This window comes from Heloderma suspectum, chromosome 10, assembly GCF_057233095.1.
Source record: "Heloderma suspectum isolate Gila_16-S chromosome 10, 16-S_ref, whole genome shotgun sequence".
NCBI lineage: Eukaryota > Metazoa > Chordata > Lepidosauria > Squamata > Helodermatidae > Heloderma > Heloderma suspectum.
This window is the reverse complement of record NC_139467.1, coordinates 7,093,467-7,112,332: the sequence shown is the minus strand read 5'-3', so window position 1 is coordinate 7,112,332 and position 18,866 is coordinate 7,093,467. Positions and strand designations below refer to the sequence as shown.

The window sequence follows — 18,866 nt, the reverse complement described above, 5'->3', positions numbered from 1 at the left end:
CCATAAGTAATAACATCCCAATAAAAAGCTGTCACCCATTCCACTGCCCCACTCCAACCAGTCTCTGTAGACTCCACACCCTGCCTTCCTCAAGTTGGTGCCCTCCAGGTGCATTGGACTATAACTCCCATCATTCCCAACACACCAGGAGGACACCAGGTTGAGGAAGGCTGCTACATGCCATCTTATTGCTGTCCCTTTGCTTTCGTGACTCCAGGTTCCTTGTGGATGCCTGTGAACTCCTCCAACCCCATCTTCACATTGAAGGACTTTTCCGGAAATGCGGCTCAATGACCCGCATCAAAGCTCTAAAGGTAAAATATGGAATTGCAGATCTGCAGAAGCTGAGGACTATGTGTGTGTGGTGGGGTGGGGCTTGCTGTTTAACTCCCCTCCCCAGCAACTGTCCAGAGAGTTTCAATAAACCTGTTTCACATGTTATGACAACCCTGAGTATGGGTTGGTGTTGTATTGTGGGCTGTCGTTACGTGAGAACCCAGCACTATAGTTTAGCTATGGGTTGTTAACCACAAACAACCCAGGAAGAGAACCCATGGTTTGTTGTTGGGCTGTGAACTGTGGGTTGCTCATGGTTAACAACCCATAGTTAAACCATAGTGCAGGATTCACATGTAATGACAGGCCACAATTCAACAACAACCCATGATTCAATGACAACCCATACTCTGGGTTGTTGTTACATGCAAACCAATCAACGCCTCAGCCGGCTGAAAGTTTTTTCCCTCTCTCATATTACTAGAATCCAGGGGTCATCCCATGAAGCTGATTGGTGGGAGATTCAGGACAGACAAAAGGACAGACTTCTTCACATAGCACATAGCTAAACTATGGAATTCACTTCCACAAGATGTAGTGATGGCCACCAATTTAAATTACTTTAAAAGAGGATTTAGAGACATTCCTAGAGGGGAAGGCTATCAATGGTTACTGGTCCTGATGGCATTATGCTACCTCCAGTATCAGAAGCAATATGCCTATGTACACCAGTTGTTGGGGAATATGGGTGGGAGGGTGCTGTTGTACTCCTGTCCTGCTTGTGGGCTTCCCTCAGGCAGCTCGTTGGCCACTGTGTGAGCAGAATGCTGGACTAGATGGAATCTTGGTCTGATCCAGCACGGCTCTTCTTATGTCCTTATTAACCTTACCTATTGCCCAGCTGTTCTAACTAATGCACCCTGCTCCTTCCTATTTATATGATATCTAGAGATCTAAATTTCAAAGTGGTTCATAGAGCTTAGTTTTACCATCACAACAACCCTATATTATGTATTTATTTGTTATTAGCATTTATATACTGTCTTAACTGTTAAAAAAAAGCCATCAAGGTGGCGTACAACAATTTAAAACGATAAAACTGTAAAACAATAAAAGCAGGATTAAAAATGGTAAAACATTAAAATGTTAAACTATACATTTTAAAAGGCAAGATTGGAAAAAACGCATCTTTGTTGTTGTTCAGTCGTTCAGTCGTGTCCGACTCTTCGTGACCCCATGGACCATAGCACGCCAGGCCTTCCTGTCCTGCGCTCTCTCCCGGAGCGTGCTCAAGTTCATATTCATTGCATCCGTGATGCTATCTAGCCATCTCATCCTACACACCCAGCGAGCGGGGGGGGGGGGGGGGATCCTAGTTCTTGAGGGAGTACATGCCATAGTTTGGGAGCAATACAGGAGAAAGCCCTTGGAGGTGTGCCTGACCTGTGGGTAATAACACCCTCAAAAGGCCCTCCCCTGCTGATCTCAGTACCTGGTTCATAGTAAGACGGGAGGCCCCTATAGGTGTGTAGCTGCCAAACCTATTTTACACATAGGAAAACTGAGGCATGCATTTAAGTGTGTGAGAGAGAGGTTTTTCCAGATGCGGCTTTCTTCATACTATTGCTCTGCCTCATTCACGGACCTTTAGGGGAGGTCCAGGCATTGGTGTCTTCCAATCATCACCCCCCTGTGCTTTTGCATTGCTTCTTCTGTCTTTTTCTTTACTGCAGAAAATCAGTGAAGGAGGGAAAAGCAGAATAGCTGAGACTTGCCAAAGGCCAGGCAAGGACTCCTTACCGGAGGGCAGAGCTTGGGCCCTTTAGGATACAACTCCTGAACCCTCAGGGATTGGGGTCCCGAGATGCACTTCCCTTTGCTTTGATCACTAGAGTCCATTCCCATATCTGGGAATAAAACCTGGTCTTCTTTCCCAGAGTTCAGTCTATATTCCTTCCTTTTCAAGCTCTGTTTCTTTTCTCATCCTCTGCTTTAACTGCTAGTATGCCTTCCCAGAATTTGGGGTAGAGGTATTGTTGTTTTAGCTGTTAAACCCCCCTCCAGGGTCTGGGATAGAGCTCTGAAAGCCACCTGGTTCTGACCCTCACCTCCAAGGTAAATCTGTTTCCTGAGATCCGTATTCCATCTTCTGCAAATATGGAGGGTGCCTCCTTCCTCATGACGATACTGGTGTGGGCATTTTGTAACCCACATCAGGAGAGGTTGCTCAAAGAGAGAGGAACTTAAGCAATCCTCTTGCCAGTAATCATTTTGTTTTACAACCCTTCTCTCTTACACATGGGGTGGGAAAAGGGGATTTTTAAAAGTCTTGGAAGGAGTGGATTTTCTTTATCAAACTTTAACAGATGCAGGCAAAAATCTGTTATCCCAATCTGTTTGCATTTCTTAAAAGAAATCATTTGTTTTCCCTCCATGCAAGTAATTGCAGTTTGTTTAATTATAAAGAGAGCTATTTTTTTGTTTAGGGCTTTTAGCATGTTTGACGTGAACAAGCTGAAGAACGTAAGTTGCTCCTTGTGGTCCAGGGAATTCAAGAGGATTCCTTGATCACTGATTGATTGGTCGTTTCCTGGGTTTCGTGAAGTTTTCCCCCCATTCCAAAAGGTTGAAATGCCTCTAAGAACATAAGAAGAGCGCTGAGGCTGGATTAGACCAAGGGTCCATCTAGTCCAGCGTTCTGTTCACACAGTGGCCAACCAGCTGTCGACCAGGAACCCACAAGCAGGGCATGAGCGCAACAGCACCCTCCCGCCCAGGTTCCCCAGCCACTGGTGTAAAGAGGCTCACTGCCTCTGGTACTGGAGGTACCACGTAGCCATCAAGACTGATAGCCATGGATAGCCTTATCCTCCAGGAATTTGTCCAATCCCTTTTTAAAGCCATCCAAGTTGGTGGCCATCACTACATCCTGTGGTAGTGAGTTCCAGAGTTTAACTCTGCGCTATGTGAAGAAATCCTTCCTTTCATCTGTCCTTAATCTCTCACCAGTCAGCTTCATGGGATGCCCTCGGGTTCTAGTATTTTGAGAGAGGGAGAAAAATGTCTCCCTATCCACATTCTCCACAACAAGCATAAGTTTGCACACCTCTATCATGTCTCCCCTAACCCTCCTTTTTTCCAAGCTAATCAATCCCATCTCTTGTAACCTTTTCTCATAAGGGAGATGCTCCAGCCCCTTGATCATTTTAGTTGCCCTTCTCTGCACTTTTTCCAGCTCTGTTAAGGCTTGGTTCCTGGCGGTAAGAGCTTTAAGCTGCTTATGCTCACCACTAGAGTGCTGCCCCTGAGAGGTTCTCCGAATTCCCTCAGGCTGAAAAAGGTTCACCACCCCTGGGGGCTAGAAGGTGGATCCCCCCCGCCCCATAATATTAGAATATTAGATCAAAGATCAGGAGAGGTGAAAGACAGTATTTGTTCATGCAGCTTTATTTATTTATTATTTCATTTATATCCCACCTTTCTTCCATCATGGAACTCAAGGTGGCTACATATGGTTCCCAGGTGGTCTCTCCTCCAAGCACTGGCCAGACCCAGACCTGCTTAGCTTCAGCAAGGTGGCTGTCTCATGTGCCTTCAGACCATGCTTGGGACCATGCATGTAACTGACCTGTGGAATCCACAGCTACAAGATGTGGTTATGGCTACTAGCTTAGGGTCAGTTTATTACATCAATGTTCCTGGTTATTTAAGCCTTTTCTTGAACTGTATGCCTCTTCGGGCTGCAGGAGAGGATGGAGTGGGGATGAGGTTGCTATATGTTTTAATCCTCCTAAAAAAATTAAAACTCCCTGTACGGAGGAAAACACCACATTGGGAGGAACGTTAGGCTCTTTTTCCTGACATGCTACCTTTCTGTAGGAAAGGAGGCTTCCCTTCCCCCACCCACAGAGGAGCATTCAAACATGCACAACCTCTCACCTGCACACTAAAACGGTACAGTTTCTGGGAAACCTCTACTGCTTCTTTTGCCTTTCCGACAGTGAACTTAAGCCACTTGACATCGTGGTGGTTTGCAGTCTAATACCAATGATATAAGAGGAAGAAGGAATGGGAGGGAAGAGGAAACTAAGTGAGTTCAGGCACTGACTCTTACATAACGTTTCAGTTCTGACATTATCCTTTGATTCTGCTGGTTGTTTAAATTAGCCCCTCCGGTGGCTTTAGCAAAGGATTACACAAACTGGTAGAGGAGGAAAAGCCTGTCAAAAATTTTTAGCCTCATTCTAGCTAAATGAAACCTCTGTTCAGAGGCTGTATACCATCCAAATAACAACGTGGTTGGTCACGTTAGTGCCTGTTTGTGAGCTTCCGGGGGGACGGGGGGTGTTCCTCTGTTGGAAACAGGATGCTGGGAGTAGATCAGCCTTCCCCAACATGGCACCCTGCATATGTGGCTGGCTGGAGTTGATGGGTGTTGCTGTCCAACACATCTGGAGGGCAACAGTTTGGACAAGGCTGGACTTCGATGGGCCTTTCGGTCTGATCCAGTTAGGCAGTCAGGGCTGGCCCAAGATGTTTTGGTGCCTGAGGCAAAGGACAAGATGGTGTCCCTCTATTCACATCCAGAAGCCCACTCGACTAGCCATTGAATCTTACTTTTAACTCTGGCAATGGGTCTGTATCCTCCATCACACCTGAGTTTAGGGGGGTGCGGGACAATGCCCCAGGGGCTCAGAAGGAATAGCTTGGCATTCTGCCACTGCTGCCCCCTCCAGCATCTGCCGCCTGAGGCAGTTGCATCACTCTGCCAAATGGGACGACCGGCCCTGCAGGAAATTGTGATGTTTTTAGCAAAGTGTAGGGTCTCCTGGTTCTTCTGCTTATAGATCAGAGTTGTGGCAAGTCATAGAACCATAGAATCGTAGGGTTGGAAGGGGCCTATAAGACCATCGAGTCCAGCCACCTGCTCAGTGCAGGAATCCAAGTCAGAGCATCCCTGACAGATGACTGTCCAGCCTCGTCTTGAATGCCTCCAGTGTGGGAGAGCCCACCACCTCCCTCGGTTATTGGTTCCATTGTCATACTGCTCTAACAGTCAAGAAGTTTTTTTCTGATGTTCTGCCAGAATCTGGCTTCCTGTAATTTGAACCCAGTATTCTCTGGGATGATGGAGAAGAGATCCTGGCCTTCCTCTCTGGGACAACCTTTCAAGTACTTGAAGAGCGCTATCCTATCTCCTCTCAGTCTTCTCTTCTCAAGGCTAAACATGCCCAGTTCTTTCAGTCTCTCCTCACAGAGCTTTGTTTCCAGTCCTCTGATCATCTTTGTTGCCCTCCTCTGAACCCTCTCCAGCTTGTCTGTGTCCTCCTTAAAGTGTGGTGCCCAGAACTGGACACGGTACTCCAGATGAGGCCTAACCAGTGCTGAGTAGAGGGGAACTAGTACTTCACATGATTTGAAACCTATACTTCTATTAATGCAGCCCAAAATTGCATTTGCCTTATTTGCAGCCACATCAGCACTGGTTACTCAGCACTGGTTAGGCCTCATCTGGAGTACTGTGTCCAGTTCTGGGCACCACATTTTAAGAAGGATGCAGACAAACTGGAGAGGGTTCAGAGGAGGACAACAAAGATGATCAAGGGACTGGAAACAAAGCCCTATGAAGAGAGACTGAAAGAACTGGGCATGTTTAGCCTTGAGAGGAGAAATCTGAGGGGAGATAGGATAGCGCTCTTCAAGGACTCGAAAGGTTGTCACAGAGAGGAAGGCCAGGATCTCTTCTTGATCATCCCAGAGTGCAGGACTCGGAATCATGGGCTGAAGTTACAGGAAGCCAGATTCCGGCTGAACATCGGGAGAAACGTCCTGACTGCTAGAGCAATACGACAATGGAACCAATTACCTGGGGAGGCAGTGGGCTGTCCCACACTGGAGGCCTTCAAGACGAGGCTGGACAGCCATCTGTCAGGAATGCTCTGACTTGGATTCCTGCATTGAGCAGGGGGTTGGACCCGATGGCCTTGTAGGCCCCTTCCAACCCTACTATGATTCTGTGATCACATTGTTGGCTCATATTCAGCTTGTGAGTTGATCTGCTGATGATCTTTCGCTGCAGCCCCCCTACTCAGATTAACATTCCACATGTTGACTGAGGAGTCGGGACACAAATCTCTCCCTTGTAATGCCCACCCCTCTGCACTATCAACACCATGCTTTTATTTTTTTTAATCATTTTCCTTTCATTTCTTTTTAAATTCTCACTTTCCTTTTCCCCTTTCCTCCCATTCTTTTTTTTCTTCCTCTCTTTTTAATATAATACCATAACAAGCAAATTAGCTGATGTGGAAACTATAATTGTAAGGGGTCTAATATTTAAGACACAGGACTTGCCTCCAGAAAGGCGGCTGAAGAAATATCTTGCCATGAGGGGATGGGAGAAAAAACGTATTAGGCTTGAACTCAAAACATGAGAAACTGCAGAAGAAAGACAAAAGGAACAGGCCAGCCCAGATGGACAATAGATGCAGTGCCAACCTGAGTACAGTTAATACATTCCCATTCATCTGGGCAACAAAAGCAAGCATCACGATTATGCTCCCCCCCCCCCCAATTCCTTTCCTTGTGTCCTATGTCTTTTTTAGATTGTGACCCTGAGGTCAGGGACTGCCTGATTGTTGATTCTCGAAAACTGCTCTGGGAGTCTTTTGACTGAAGAGTGAGATATAAATGCTTTTGAGTAAATAAATAAATGTAATACATGTCCCTGACCCGAAGGGAAGGATGGCAGGAGGGAAATAAGGCTTATCACAGTAGAGGCCCGTGGCTCCGATGTCAGTGAGGCGGTGAATCCGCTCCAGGTTTCAGTCAGAACTCTAAAGGAGCTTTCCCAGGTGAGCACCTGGGATAGCTCCCTTAGAACTCTGACTGGTTCTGACTAAAACCTGGAGCAGCTTCACTGCCTCACTGACATCGGAGCCACAGGCCTCCACCAGTGTATCCACCTTGTACCATCAGCTGTATAATTGGGTAGGAGGGAGGTGAGGGAGTTGTTTTATTGTTAAATAATCTCCAAAACCCTTTCAATAAACCACAACCAGCCCCCAAATCTGCGTGTTGCATCCCTCCAGACCCGGCTGGAGGCTGGCGAGCACTGCCTGGAGATGGCGCTCCCTTGCGACGTGGCGACACTTGTGAAGCAGTTCCTGAGGGGGCTGCCTGAGCCCTTGATCCCAGCCGGGCTGCAGGGGCCTCTGTGCCTGGTCCAGCGACGGGAGGATGACGACGACAGCCGGGGCCCACTGCTTCTCCTGCTCACCTGCCTGCTCCCCCAAAGGAATGCTGACACCCTCCGCTACTTCTTCAGCTTCCTGCAGGATGTGGCAGCCAGGTGGGTCCATGGGGGGGCGGAGGGAGTACCAGTCTGTGCGCCATAATCCCTGTCTCATTCCCTGCCAACAGCCTGGCTCCCCATCTTCTCCGGTCCTGTGCTATCATGGCACCCCCTGCCCCAGTGTTGATGCTCCTTAGCTACAGCCCTGCTTTGAGGTGGATGGGTGGGCTTGTGTAACTCGGTTTGCATAGCTTCCCTATCTCAAGGGCTCAGGGAACAGCAGTGGCTAGCTTAGATGTCCAAGGGAGCCAGATCTTTGCCCCTCTGAAGGACTCAGTGGCGAAAGGAGGCAGGCAGCAGGGGGATTATGGGTCACCGTTTGCATCAGGGCAAGCTGGATGACGCAACCTGCATAAATTGTGCAAACGTAACTGTCTTGGGGTTTTCCCCTACCCACACTTTGCATAATAAGCCTTGGCATTGGGCATAATCTCGCTCCTTTCTGTTAGTTATGGGGAGGGGCGAGGAGCCGTTTCAAACACTGAGCCACTTTCACCCCTTCTTGGCCAATGGAAATCATAATTCAACCCACTTGTTCAGTTTCTGAGATTTCAGCCGGTGTTGCTCTGCACACCTTTGTATGTATCTTTGCAGACTTGAGGGCTAGAAACATGATCTCGAGGGGAAGCTGACCGCATCCAGTGCTTGTGTGAAATTGCAGCACATGCATAACTTATTGCTGGGGGTGGGGAAGAACTTAAAAATAAGCCCCAGGGGATAGTTTCTTTAGAGGTGCGAGCTTGATGCATTAGGCAGCCAGGGTGGTGCCTCCCTTTCTCCCTAAGCTTCCCAGGTGTAGGCAGGTGACAAGGGAGTCTTGTGTACCTGTGGCAGCTGCCTCTTCAGTCCTCCATGCGAGAGGGGGATGCGGAAGCTGTACCTTTAGGGGGCCATTTCTCAGTGGCAGAGTGCACACTTTGCAAGTGGAAGGTCCCAGGTTCGATTCCTGGCATCTCCAGGGCCTCTTATGGATCAGGAGCTGGTTAAAGAACAGAAAGCAGAGAGTAGGAATAGACAGTAAATTCTCGCAATGGAGGGATGTAAACAGCGGGGGTCCCACAGGGATCTGTATTGGGACCAGTGCTTTTCAACTTTCTCATAAATGAACATAAATTATCATCCATGGTATCCTTCTGGATAGGTTGTCTGGGTTGGGAGCTGGAGGCATGGCACTGCAGTGGTTCCGCTCCCACTTGGATTGGATGGCCGATTCCAGAAGGTGGTGATGGGGATTATTGCTCTGTGCCTTGGCAATTGTACCACGGGGTTCCACGGGGCTCTATTTTATCCCCCATGCTGTTCAACATCTACATGAAACCACTGGGGGAGGTTATCCGGAGGTGTGGGCTGAGGTGCCATCAATATGCGGATGGCACCCAGCTCTGCCTCTCTTTCTCATCAAGCCCAGGTGAGGCAGCGGCTGTTCTGAATCAGTACCTGGGCACAGTAATGGACTGGATGAGGGCAATAAACTGAAACTCAATCCAGACAAGGTGGAGGTACTGTTAGTGGGTGGTTTGCCTGCCCAGCTAGGTGTTGTTCAACCTGTTCTGAAGGTAGTTGCACTCCCCCTAAATGATCACGTTTGTAGTTTTGTGGTGCTCTTGGGCCCAGAACTCTCACTTGAGGCACAAGTGAACTCAGTGGCACGGAGTACTTTTTATCAGCTTAGGCTGATAAAGCAACTACACCCTTATCTTGGCAGAGATAGCCTAGCTACAGTTATCCATGCTCTGATAACCTCTTGTCTGGATTACTGCAATACATTACACATGGGGCTGCCTTTGAAAATGGTCCGGAAACTTCAGGTGGTCCAAAATAGGGCAGCAAGATTGTTAACAGGGACTGGCCTGCGAGCTCATATTATGCCAATACTTTCCCAGCTGCACTGGCTGCCGTCCATTTCCGGACCTGATTCAAAGTATTGATTAAGACCTGATTAACATTCAAAGCCCTGAACAGCTTGGGGCCAGGTTATCTGAAGGATCACATCCTTTCTGCTGCCCCCCCGCCCCCCAGCAGCTGTGTAATGAGCTCCCTAGAGAGGTTCGCCTGGCACTTACGTTGTACTCCTTCCAGTGCCAGGTGAAGACCTTTTTATTCTTCCAGTATTTTAGCATTTTAGCTTCCTTGTCTTTTAGCTCTGGTGTTTTAAATCTGTATTTTAAATCTCTGCATTGCTGCTAAGTTTTATTCTGGTTGCACTGTTATTTTGTGTTCTTAAGCTTTCATATTTCATATTGTTTTATGCTGCACTTTGTGGTTTTAGTTTTTGTGAACTGCCCAGAGAGCTTTGGCTATTGGGCGGTATAGAAACAAACAAACAAACTGGAATTAGGAGTGAGCAGTGAAGCGGCCAAGTTTGCCGATGACACCAAATTATTTCGGGTGCTGAAAACAAAAAGGGATTGTGAGGAGCTCCAAAAGGATCTCTCCAAGCTGGGAGAATGGGCATCAAAATGGCAAACGCGGTTCAAAGTAAGCAAGTGTAAAGTGATACAAAACATCCCAACTTCAAATATTACCTGATGGGATCTGAGCTAGCAGTGACCAACCAAGAAAGAGATGTTGGGGTTGTGGTGGACAGCTCAAGGAGGATGTCAACCCAAGGCTTCTTCACACGGAGCTTTTATCCTGCTATTGAGATCACTACTCACAGAAGTTTGCGGACCCTCTAGATGACGTCGTCAACCTCCAGGGCGTCTCCTGCACAGAATGCCCTTTATTCCATTTCTTAAAAGATCAGAGATAATGAGCTATCAAATTACAGTGCTTGAGTTCCCTCCATGAAAAAGGAAAACCCGCAATAAGAGGAGCTTGACCACAGTGCTATCTAGCAGCTGTGTAATGAAACATGTGGAAGACTCAGATAACGGGGGAAAGGAGCGAGAAAGGGGGAGGAAGGAACCGTGTGTCAACGGCGTCCATCGCGATCCTGCAATTAAAATGGAAGCAGAAAGCCCCGTTTTAAATGCAGGATTTTAGGCTGGTGTAAAGATGCTCTCGGTGCGCAAAAAGGCAAACTCCATCTTAGACATAATTAGAAAAAGAATCGAGAATAAAACTGCCAATATCATACATCCCTTATATAAACCTTTGGAGCAGACACACTTAAGAGTACTATGTGTTGTTCTGGTCACCACACCTAAAAAAAGATGCAAAGCTGGAAAAAATGCAGAAAAGGGCAACTAGAACCTAATACTAGAACCCAGTGGGGTCATCCCTTGAAGATGATTGGTAGGAGATTCAGGACAGACAAAAGGAAGGACTTCTTCACACAGCGCATAGTTGAACTATGGAATTCACTTCCACAAGATGTAGTGATGGACACCAACTTGGATGGCTTTAAAAGGGGGTTAGAGAAATTCATGGAGGAGAAGGCTATCAACAGCTACTAGTCCTGATGGCTATATGGTACCTCCAGTATCAGAGGCAGCATGCCTATGTACACCAGTGGCTGGGGAACATGGGCGGGAGGGTGCTGTTGCACTCCTGTCCTGCTTGTGGGTTTCCTATGGGCAGCTGGTTGGCCGCTGTGTGAACAGAGTGCTGGACTAGATGGACCCTTGGCCTGATCCAGCAGGGCTCTTATGTTTGAGGACTAATCTCACATTAGTATTATGCATCTCCTTAATTTTCTTTGAAGCCAAGACACAGGCAGAGGGCTCTTTTTAAACGCCCCCCACCCGACACACAGTATTTCCTGCAGTCTGAGCAGCAAGAAAGACTTTGGCAGATCCCTTTGCCCTTCTCCTGCAGCATGATCTGTGGCCAACCCAGGATGCAGGGAACAGGAACTGGCAGCTGAGGTGCCTGAAGAGAAGGCCTTTGCCGAAGCCTCTGTTGTGGTTCACACTGGCAAAGAAGGGGTTAAAGAGGCCTTCGGCCTTCTGTTAGCTGGTGCCAATGTTGCTGGCCTTCTGCCCATTTGTTCAGTTCAAATTATGTCCTGTGTTTAGAAAAAGTAGTGTCTGACCAAGCTGCAAAGTCTCCTGTACTGTAATGATGCTATTTATAATTGTTTTTGTTTATTTGATATGTGGCATTTTATTGTATTTATGGCAGACCGCTCAGAAACATTAAAAAATATAATTGGCCATGGCAACTTGCAACTTGATTTCAAAATTAATGAAAGCTATGATTCTCAGGACGATGAATCCTAGGTTGTATTTTGAGCATGCGTTAGTGTGAGTCTGTGGGATACGCACAACCGTGCTCATAGATGGGCAGACCGCAGCCCACATTACTAGTCCGGTAGCCTCCCTTTCTCCTTGCATTCTCTTTCACTAAGCCCAGGGGCACTTTTGTATCCGTCCTTGGGGTTCCTTTCAGGTGCGCTCAAAACAAAATGGATTTGGCCAACCTGGCGGTCATCTTTGCACCGAACCTCTTCCCCAGTGACCTTTGCAGCCAGCTGGGCGGCAGAACCGAGGAGCAGCTGCAAACGCAGGCGGCCGTCGTTCAGGCGCTGATCAGCCATGCGTCAGAGATCGGTGAGCCTGATGCTTGTGCATGCATAAGGGAGCCATCGGGAAAGGGGGCGCGTGTTCGTATACGCGCATGCATGCTCTTATGCTGCCCAGGGGCTAGAGGTGGTGCTAATATGTATACGCGCATGCATGCTCTTATGCTGCCCAGGGGCTAGAGGTGGTGCTAATATGTATACGCGCATGCATGCTCTTATGCTGCCCAGGGGCTAGAGGTGGTGCTAATATGTATACGCGCATGCATGCTCTTATGCTGCCCAGGGGCTAGAGGTGGTGCTAATATGTATACGCGCATGCATGCTCTTATGCTGCCCAGGGGCTAGAGGTGGTGCTAATATGTATACGCGCATGCATGCTCTTATGCTGCCCAGGGGCTAGAGGTGGTGCTAATATGTATACGCGCATGCATGCTCTTATGCTGCCCAGGGGCTAGAGGTGGTGCTAATATGTATACGCGCATGCATGCTCTTATGCTGCCCAGGGGCTAGAGGTGGTGCTAATATGTATACGCGCATGCATGCTCTTATGCTGCCCAGGGGCTAGAGGTGGTGCTAATATGTATACGCGCATGCATGCTCTTATGCTGCCCAGGGGCTAGAGGTGGTGCTAATATGTATACGCGCATGCATGCTCTTATGCTGCCCAGGGGCTAGAGGTGGTGCTAATATGTCCCCTCTCCATCACCCGTGTCCTCCACAGTGCCTAACACACCAGAAAGGCTGAAAGGGGCGGGAGGGGGGAACAGTTGTGCTGAGCTGGTGTGCTAACTAAAATATGCATGCTGCCCTCTGCTGGACGGAGGTCGGGCTGCAGCGCCCTCTCCGCAATTCTGCTAGCAGCAGGGGCTGGGTTGACATGGTCGGGCACTTGCCAAGGCTCCCTCCAATTCGGGGGGAGGGGGGCACCACTGATCCCTGGAGATGTCTGATTCAGCTGCTTCTCGTTCTTGCTGCTTGTTCAGTCGCCCTCGCCAAGCATTTAAGCGGCGACAAGTGGGAGGAGCAAGGGCGGTATCCTTTACTGGTGTTGTGCTCCCCCTCTGGGCTAGCCTGCCCCAATCCCCTCCCCTCCAGATGTGTTGGACTGAAACTCCCATCTTCCCCAGCCAGCAGGACAAGGAGTGTCAGGGTTGGATCAGAGCCCAGAGAGCCCCAAAGCAGTTCTGATTCTGAGGAAGAGTTAGAAACTGTGGGAGAGGAACCCACACGCGTTTCAGAGGAGCAGCCAGGGGGAGAGCCCTGCCCCCTGGTACACTTTCCTGAGAGTGATAGTGACCCTGGCAGTGAGAAGGCGGAGCAACAGCAGTTTCTGGACACTAGGCGCCGGCGCACCCTCAAGTGCGAGATGGTGGACGCTGAGAGGCGGCGCTCAGCCCGCTTGGCGCGACAGCGGCGCCTTGATGCCCCACGGGAAAGGGGCGGACTCTCTCCTCCTAGCTCATAAGTACAGTGGTTTCCCACTTTCCCCTCCAAACAGAGATCAACTGATTCCTAAGGTTAGAACCCCTGAGTTGGCAGCTCTCTCTAGGATCAAGCAATTAGCATCTGCAAGCTCATTAGGTTGAATGGAAATAAAGCCTTGGAAAAGAGCCCTATTGTCTGCATGTTGATTCTGGCTACCTGAGGATTTCAGAAGGCAGCAGGGGCGACCTCCTGACAGAGAAGTGTCTAGTGAGCAGTGCAGCCTAGTGGTCAAGAGTCATGTCATGGTGCCTGCCCACTCTCTGTCACCCAACATCCCTATTTGCTATAGGGCCTTTCACTCATCTTTGAGATTTAGATACGAAGCACTGCCTTGAAAGTCGCTTTCCCCACCCATCCCACCCCCTTGCTCTCAGGAGTGCCCCCCCAGCCTCTCCTGGAGAAAGTGCAAGCTGCCTTTTCAGACAAGGAAATCAAGAGACCGCTCCCACCAGGGCTGGAAGATACTAGCGAGAGCGGCGTGGAAGGGAGGAGGAGACGGCGGCGCAGTATGGGCAGTGAGTATACCCGAGCAAACCCAGATACCCCTAAGGCAAACGGTTGGAACGAGGGATGCTTCCAGCATTGTTCTGGTCTCAGCTTCTCTCTGGATTGTGGAGTTCCGGTTGGGTGTCAGAAGCAGAACCAGTGCATTAGGAATTTTCCATTGTTAAGGGGGTTTGTTTTAATTATTATTTCTGAAACTTGTTGCTGGCTCGGGTGCTAGCCAATAGGCACTCTCCACAGCTGGCTTTTTACCTGATTCAGCCTGAACCATGCCGACAATGTGCAAAACAAGTTTGCCAGAGCTTGCCTTGGCACAGAAAAAGGTCCCTTTTGTAACGAACAGGGTGAGGGTGCTTTCAGTCCATGTCCGCTGCTCTTAAAACGTAATGTCTGTCTTCATCCTGATCTATAATTCAGGCTTGCGTTAGAAAGTCACCGCTAGAGGTTACGATGATGTAATATGAGACTCCTCCCGGGTGCTAGAATTGTTTGTCTGCAAAACATGGCACCCCAACTACGTAGGGTGGCCATGCGTCCTCTTTTATAGCGGACAGCCCTCTGTTTGGCAAATCTGCATGAAGGGCCGACCTGTCCAATTTCAGTTAAGACAAAGAGCTATAAGACCCAACAGGCAAGCAAATACATCACCTGGTCACCGTCTTCCACATTATGGTGAGAAGTCCTGTATTTCTATTTAAATTATAATAATAATTTCTAAATTTGCATCTATACATATAAATTAGCATGTTCAGTGCTGACTGAACATTAGCATTTGTCCAATTAACATTTGCGTTTTATGCAAATCATGGTCATATCTGTGGTGACGTGTTTCCTCCTTTCTGACGATTCCTACATGGCCCCCGCCCTGGTTCTGTTGTTGGTTTTTATTGTGTTCTTGCTGTTTTTATCATTCTTAATATCGTATCAGTTTTATGTGTTTTGTTGTTGTACACCGCCTTGGGAGGGCTTCTGCCCTGAAAAGTGGCCAAAAATATTTTAGATAAATACATAAAATAACTACTACAAAGCAACTCACGGCCACTCTCTTTCCCTCCCATAATGCATCTTGGGAGTACATTGCACAATTCCCTTCCATTTACACAACATCATCTGGGCAGTGACTTTTTCTTTTGAAGAATTGTTTGGAGGGGAGTGCCTGTACGGGGGTGGGGGGCGCATGTTGCGTTTCTTAGGACCCTAAGATGACACACCCCTTCTTTTTCTTCTTTGCAGACATTGTCACTGAGGCCCTGAGCAAATTCAAGACAGGCCGAGCCCTTTGCACAGCTCCTTGCCAGGAGAGCAAAGAGGGTGAGTGAAGAGGAGGTAGCAGAGTGATGGGCGGGGGTGGGGGTGGGGGGATCACAAGGGATGAAAGGAGACGGGGCTGAGATGAATTTAAAGAATTGCCCAGAGTGCACCCCTCAGTGTGGGGGAGGTCTCTGAGAGTCCGCCGGTGGCTCAGAATTTCTTTCTGACCTGTCCACATGGCCATGGAGTTTCACAGTTTGAACTGTTGATTCCACAGGGTTCCCTTGGTCACTGCCAGGGCCGGCCCAGGACATTTTGCTGCAGAACAGGAAATGGTGTCCTTGCTCAAGGCTGGGCAAGTTATTTTGACTTCTGAGGCAGAAAATCCAAGAAGCAGGGAATGGCTGGGCCAGAGTAAAAATACAACAGTGATAAATAAATGACAATTTGCAGGCTCACCCTGCCTAACAGTAGGGCCAGCCCACTGTGAAGCTGGCAGTGGGTGGCTTCCAGGGTGGAGTGGATGACATAGGGGTTTGTCACCCAGTGTTACTGTAGCCATTCTTAGCGTAGCGATAACCTTTATCCCCATCTGTGACTCAGCCTGGCTTGATCTAGAGACACAGCAGAATAAAATGCAAATGAGGTAGCAGAGGCCCAAGATGGCAGAATGACATATATCACTTCAGAAAGAAGGTGGGGAATCACAGCTTTGAATGCTCTAGTCTACTGTGTAAAAACACACACACCTGTAAGTAGAAAACTAGCCCAGCAGGGGAAGGCTGGGCTACAGCCTTTCTTCCTGATGTGCTAGATTTCTTCTTGCAAGGAGGTGTTTGTTTTTAACATGGGGGAGCATTTTAAAGAATTATTCCCTTCCTGTAGTGGTGCATACTGGCTGGGAATTATCGGAGTTGCAGCCTAACACAGCTGGAGGTTGGGGAAGACTACAGTAAAATGTCATGTCCAGTGGTGGCACTGGATGTAGAACTGCAGTGATCAGTACTGATTTTGAATTGGCCGTTGATTCGATTTCTCAGCAGGCTCGAGGGCCTAAAAGGTGAAACGTTCATGGCATTGAAATAGCATTTGGCAGCTTATGAAAGCATGGGGGGGCTGAGGGGGGTTTCCGTGTCCCTGTTTCAGACCGCATATTACTGTTGCTAGTAGATGGAACTGTTTGTTCAGGTTTCAGCCCACACATACACAAAGTAAATCATAGATCATAGCCTCGTAGGGTTGGGAGGGGCTTCAAGACCATTGATTCCCAGGCGGTTCTCCATCCAAATACTAACCAGAGCTGACCCTGCTTAGCTTCTGAGATCAAACGAGACCAGGCACAGAAGTTGCTTCCAGATGGAAAGCTCTCCTCTTTTGCCAAAGGCTAAGAGGTTCTTTTAGGATTCAGGTGTAATGACCATATAAGTGAGTAACAGTCAAAGATTTATTTCTCTAGCAGGCAGAATATTATAACTAAACATAGGATGTTATAAATCAAAGTTGCACAAGATACCTTACTCCTCCGTTCTACTGCTGGGAGCCCCAGATCAGCGGAGAGACTCCTTTCAGCCAGCGCACAGCACCTCCACGTGGTCCCGGTCTGCACTGAAGCTCAAACTGAGTGGCGCTCTGGAGGGGCTTATATACTCACTGTCTTTCACAGCTCCCTAACTGATCACACCTATTGTGATGGTCTCAGGATGTTTAGGCATTTTTTCACCTTACCCAAAAGATAAGCTAAAGCTGGTGGAATATAACCACAGAGATCCTCCCTGCCTTCCAAGGCCGTCCTGCCTTGTTTGAAAAACAAGGAGTCAGGCCAAGAAGCTAGAAGGTTTTAAAGAGGCCTAAGAGACCTGGCTTTTAAGGTCTCACAGGAAGTTCAGGCACAAAAGAAGCAGTTGTAGCATCTCTTCAATATACAAAGGTCATAGAATCATAGAATAGTAGGGTTGGAAGGGGCCTATAAGTCCATTGAGTCCAACCCCCAGGGCTTCCGGGGCATTTCCTCTACAACTCCCAATCGAAAGGCATTGCGCAGCTGTTCCCATCTTTTTTTCCTGAACAGATTCTTTTCTGGTAAGAAAAAAAGGTGGAAGAATCAGTGGAAAAGCACAGCACAGCTACACATGCGCGCGCACACACACACACACTAAAATGCATTTATTTATTTTATTACATTTTTTAAAACCGCCCAATAGCCGAAGCTTTCTGGGCAGTTCACAACAATTAAAACATTAAAATACAAGACAATAAAACAAAGACAATAACATACCATCTAAACGGTGAAAACTACAATATAAAAATAAAAATAACCAAACAGAAATTAGCAGCAGTGCAATAATTTAAAATACAATACCAAATCAAAACAAACTGAAAAACAAAAATGCCTGGGAGAATAAAAACGTCTTCACCTGGCACCAAACTAGCACAATATAGGCACCAGGTGAATCTCCTTGGGAAGCTCATTCCACAACCAGGGGGCCACAGCAGTAAAGGCCCTCTTAGTAGCCACCAACCTTACTTCCTTTGGAAGGGGCTCCCAGGGAAGGACTGCTGAAACTGATCTTAGGGTCCGGGCAGGTGTATGAGGCAGGGGACAGCACGATAAAAGTGTCATTGGCTCAATCTTTGGTTTGAGGTTGCCTTGAAACCATTCTCCCTTTCCCACAGGCTCCTTGAGTACCACAGCTCTGAAAATAACATTGATCTCCAAACGGAAAGCCTCTGATGACATTGCCTGGGCTCCTGAACTTTTGGCTAAGAAAAGGTACAATTGAGGCTCCTGGCTGGACGTGGCTGGGTAGGGGGTGTACCCCACTTTCCCTTAGAGCTCTGGCACTTTGGGTTGGGACCCTGGTCTTTAGGGGCAGTGATGCACGGTAGGTTGCCCCTTCACCAAAGCAAGGATTGGATGTTTGGATAAATGGGAGATTTTTGTCTGTTTGAGGGGAGCATGGGAAGGAAAGGATCGCTTTTGAACTGGCTGTATTGGATGCCATAAAACAGGGGCTCCCTATATGGCTGAACCCCCTTTCCCCCAGCTGCCAATTGTTTAGTGGTTTCCTGGTGTTTGTGCAGTTTTTCCTGCTTAATAAAAGGCTGAAATGCCTCTCCTAAGGCTTAGCTAATGGCAGTAAGAGCATCTCTACACCAGCCTAAAATCCCGCATTTAAAACAGGGCTTTCTGCTTCCATTTTAAATGCAGGATCACGATGGACTCCCTTGACACGCGCTTCCTTTCCCCCCTTATCTGAGTCTTCCATATGTTTCATTATACAGCCACTAGATGGCGCTGTGGTCTAGCGCCTGTTATTGCTCCTTTAGTCCTTTTCCTTTTTCGCGGAGGGAACTCAAGCGGAACTCAAGCACTGTGATCTGATAGCTCATTTTCTCCAACCTTTTAAAAAATGGAATAAAGGTCATTTAGTGGAGTAGACGCTCCGGAGGTTGACGATGTCATCTAAAGGGCCGGCAAACCTCCGTGAGTAACCAATCTCAACAGCAGGATAAAAGCTCCTTGTGAAGACG

At 48.1% G+C, this 18,866-nt stretch overlaps 1 protein-coding gene across 1 annotated transcript in view; it reads left to right on the top strand.

Annotated features, from left to right (window-relative positions):
- The window catches only part of LOC146337566 (uncharacterized), a 41,549-nt gene that overhangs the window by 4,848 nt on the left and 17,835 nt on the right, over positions 1-18,866 (top strand). The window contains exons 3-8 of the mRNA XM_084816290.1: positions 218-314; positions 7,368-7,627; positions 11,963-12,123; positions 13,955-14,095; positions 15,318-15,395; positions 18,009-18,105. Coding sequence (XP_084672416.1) covers positions 218-314; positions 7,368-7,627; positions 11,963-12,123; positions 13,955-14,095; positions 15,318-15,395; positions 18,009-18,105 — 834 coding nt within the window. The remainder of the gene's footprint in view (positions 1-217; positions 315-7,367; positions 7,628-11,962; positions 12,124-13,954; positions 14,096-15,317; positions 15,396-18,008; positions 18,106-18,866) is intronic.